We start from the raw sequence: 3,502 nt of genomic DNA, 5'->3' as shown, positions 1-3,502 counted from the left end.
TCTGGTTAGACCCAAACTGCATTTTGTTGCCTTGTACCTGTACCTAATGACAATAAAGTTGAATCTAATCTAATCTAATCTTTTAGTGTCTGCTCTTCATGCCGTGCCATGAGAGGAGAAAGGAATAAGTTGTCCACCTCAGGCAGGACATGTTCCACTGCAGATCCACTGGCCCAGCAGCTCACATTAGCATTTAGCACCTCTGCTGAACCCGTGATTCAAAGGCACATTACCGTTGAAATGGCTTTTGCATCTCACCTGTTGAAATACCAAATGATAATGTCGCCAATTTGTTTGACATTAATGCAGTAACAAAATAGGCATTTCACTAGAAAGTTGTTAAAAAATAGGACTCTACACGCTCAACTGACGTGGCTACTTAGTAAACATTGAAGGCTGGGTGCTGGATCCTAAAAGTGAATAATCTTAAATAGAGCTATTAGGACAGCGCTCCAATTTGATTGAGGTCATTGCCACACAACGGACGTTTTGGGCAATTCCAAATACACCACACACACACAGCTGGGTTTAATTACACAACCACTACTGCACAGGTGGAGTCAATCATCCACAACCAGCACATCAATCCCAACAGAGTGAGTCCCAACCAATCACATCAGGGTTATTGAACATAAACCGAAATATAAATAAGCAGTGAAAAATAATGTAGGCATCTGAAACTGAAGAAAAATAAAACTGTCATGAAAACTAAAACTAGACTACAACTACATAATCGGGCCAAAGAATCTAAAAACTATTAGACACTAAAGCAGTGCAGAGATTAAACATCCTTGCTTATCGATTTGGGCCGTACATGTTGCTACATACAGTATATCCAAGGCGCTAACCTTTATGTGATTGGTTGGGACTCCCTCTGTTGGGATTGATGTGCTGGTTGTGGATGATTGACTCCACCTGTGCAGTAGTGGTGGTTTAATTAAACCCAGCTGTGTGTGTGTGGTGTATTGTTTGGAATAGCGTGTGCACACGCAGACGAAGGGCGCTGCTCTAAACGTCAATTGTGTGGCAACAAATTTAAATTGGAGCGCTGTCCTTGTAACTTTATTTACTATGAAGTTGTTTTTCAACATTCCATGGTCAAATTTCAACGTTCAGATAATTTAGTTGAATAGAAGTTGCAGTCACTATTTTTCAAAGCTAAATCAGTATACATAATGATGCTTTAACCTTTGGAGAACGGACCTCCTGCCGGCGGCCACTAGAGGTCCGCGGGAGATCATTGTTAAAATCAATCTAAAATAAAGACCATAAAAGCTAGAGTGTTTGTTTTCTTGGAGTAGAAAAGCTAAGGCTTCTGTCTTCATCATCATTTCATTCGTACGCTCGTGATGACGTCATCACGTCACGTGACGTCGGATGAAAACCCGCAGGTGGACTCTTTCTATCGCAGATGAAACTAGCAAAGCACCTATCCACTTTACTCATAACATGAAGCATATCTTAAAAACAAACCAAAAATGTACAGAGTTCAAATAACTTCTCAAGGGATATGAAGCATTTTAAGATATTCCAGGAGATGACATCATAGGGAAAAAAAAATACCAACATAGGCCCAGGAGGACCGTTTCTATTGTAGAGTTCAGAGGGTTACAGCACAGTTTGTATGTATCCAATCACATTAGTTTGAATATTTCCTTTCATAAGAATTATAATTTTAATAACTCTGAAACGGACCTTCTGATTGCTGTAGTAGGTGTCCAAGTCCTCCAGAGGGGTGGACACCAAGTGGGGGGGGATGTCCCCATAGATGAAGGGGAGAGATTTCCCCGCCTCCAGGTCACTGTTTGGTCTGGGCCCATTTTCATCGTCGCTGTCGTTACGGCGCTCCACCCGTGGTCTCCGGGCCTCCTCCTCGGCGATGCACCTCTCGATGGCGGCCAACGACTCTGGCACGAAGGGGCGGAAGCTGTCAGGTCCGGGCGGTACAAGCAGCTGTGCCATCTTGTCATCCTGCTCCTTCAGAGGGCAGCGAGGGGCTCAGCTGGGGCAGGGAGCTGTAAGAAGAAGGGGTATACAAGGGGGGGGGATGGGTCCTCAGTCACGGCCTTGCTTCCGGGTTTTTCCTGCATAGAGAACGTTTTGGCACCCCCGAAGTGGTTTTAGCAAGCGCCAAAGGAAAATCACAAGCGCCAAAGCAGCCAGCCTCCCTCTCATCCCCAGCTGATTTACACATGCTGGCGCTGGTAAGCCAGCTAAGCTATAGCATGTTAAATTAAACAAACTGGACTTTGAGGTCAATCATATCAAGGACCAGGTCCCCGATGCGAAAGCCCATTATATTCCATTATATTTTTCCATTTTAAATTGTTACCTGCCAACATCATTTTGTTTTCCTTGACATAAATAAAGACATTTTACCCATTTGGTGCCTAAATATGTATCAGGATGTAGGAAATGAAGTCGCTCAAAATTTCCTGAGGGAAGACCCCCAGACCCCACCCTTCATACTGTATGTGTCCCACCAAAGGCTCATTCTGAGACAGCAAAAAAACATGATAGTTGGTACGTTTACTTATGGATTTTATTTCAACAATCCAAATAAATATGGTAGCCAAAAATGACAAATCTCCCTCAAATCAATATTCTAAAAATCAGTCACATTGGTATACATTGATGTGTCTTTCCAATATTTCATGTTATTATTATGCCAATAAAGGTTAATATTTTGAGTGTGTATTACAAAAAGAGGTAGGACACATGTCATTTAATGGGTTATCTGGAAAGGAAATATCTTCAGAAGAGGACATACAGTCAGAACAAAAGAAACTGGGTAAAACATTTTTTTTTCTTCCTTTTTTTAAGTCATGCAGCGGACTGTATATTGTTTTCATCTAGACCAGAGTATTTCAGTTACTAGAAATACCTTCAAAACAGTGGTACAGTGAATGTAACAATAACTGGGTATTTATGTTTGGGCTTTTTTTGTGTTAATGGAGACATCTTACAGTTTCAGGAATTGCAGGCTTGAACCCAAATGCAGAAGATGAGAAGAGGAGATAGCAGGGAGAGTTTCAATGACTAAATGATTAAACTAATCTTACAGTCCAGAACAGCAGGCAGGAAATCCAAAAATGGAACAGGTGCACTAGGAAACTGAGCACTAGAAACTGACAGAACTTCCAGACACAAGGTACGACAAACTGGCAAACAAAGGGAGCACACAGACTGAATACACAGGGCGGGTTTGTCACGAGACTAACAGGTGAAACACATCAGGGGCAGGGAAGGCTATCACAAAGGTGGGAAAACACACACAAGGGAGAAAGTCAAATAAGACACGACACATGGGAAAGGCCCCTACGACTACGTTTACGCATGGCCGGCTGTTTTCACATACGGTTATTCAACCTCTCCGTTTAAAAAAATAATCATACACAGCTGTTATGTCAAATGTTTGTTTACACATTCCCGTGTATATATGCCGTCAGTGCCGTCAAGAGCATGCCAAGCCTGTAGGTGGCAGTGTAACGAGAAGCTCAAC

At 42.4% G+C, this 3,502-nt stretch overlaps 1 protein-coding gene across 1 annotated transcript in view; it reads right to left on the bottom strand.

The window, feature by feature from the left end:
- The window catches only part of scn1lab (sodium channel, voltage-gated, type I like, alpha b), a 32,214-nt gene extending 29,019 nt beyond the window's left edge, over positions 1-3,195 (bottom strand). The window contains exons 1-2 of the mRNA XM_032506850.1: positions 2,967-3,195; positions 1,696-2,015 (exon numbers count right to left, since the gene is read on the bottom strand). Coding sequence (XP_032362741.1) covers positions 1,696-1,962 — 267 coding nt within the window. The 5' untranslated portion in view covers positions 1,963-2,015; positions 2,967-3,195. The remainder of the gene's footprint in view (positions 1-1,695; positions 2,016-2,966) is intronic.
- Between the last annotated feature and the right edge of the window lie 307 nt (positions 3,196-3,502).

Source organism: Etheostoma spectabile, chromosome 24 (genome assembly GCF_008692095.1).
Source record: "Etheostoma spectabile isolate EspeVRDwgs_2016 chromosome 24, UIUC_Espe_1.0, whole genome shotgun sequence".
Taxonomy (NCBI): Eukaryota; Metazoa; Chordata; class Actinopteri; order Perciformes; family Percidae; genus Etheostoma; species Etheostoma spectabile.
Note: the sequence above shows the minus strand (reverse complement) of the source record. Positions and strands in the feature narration are given on the sequence as shown.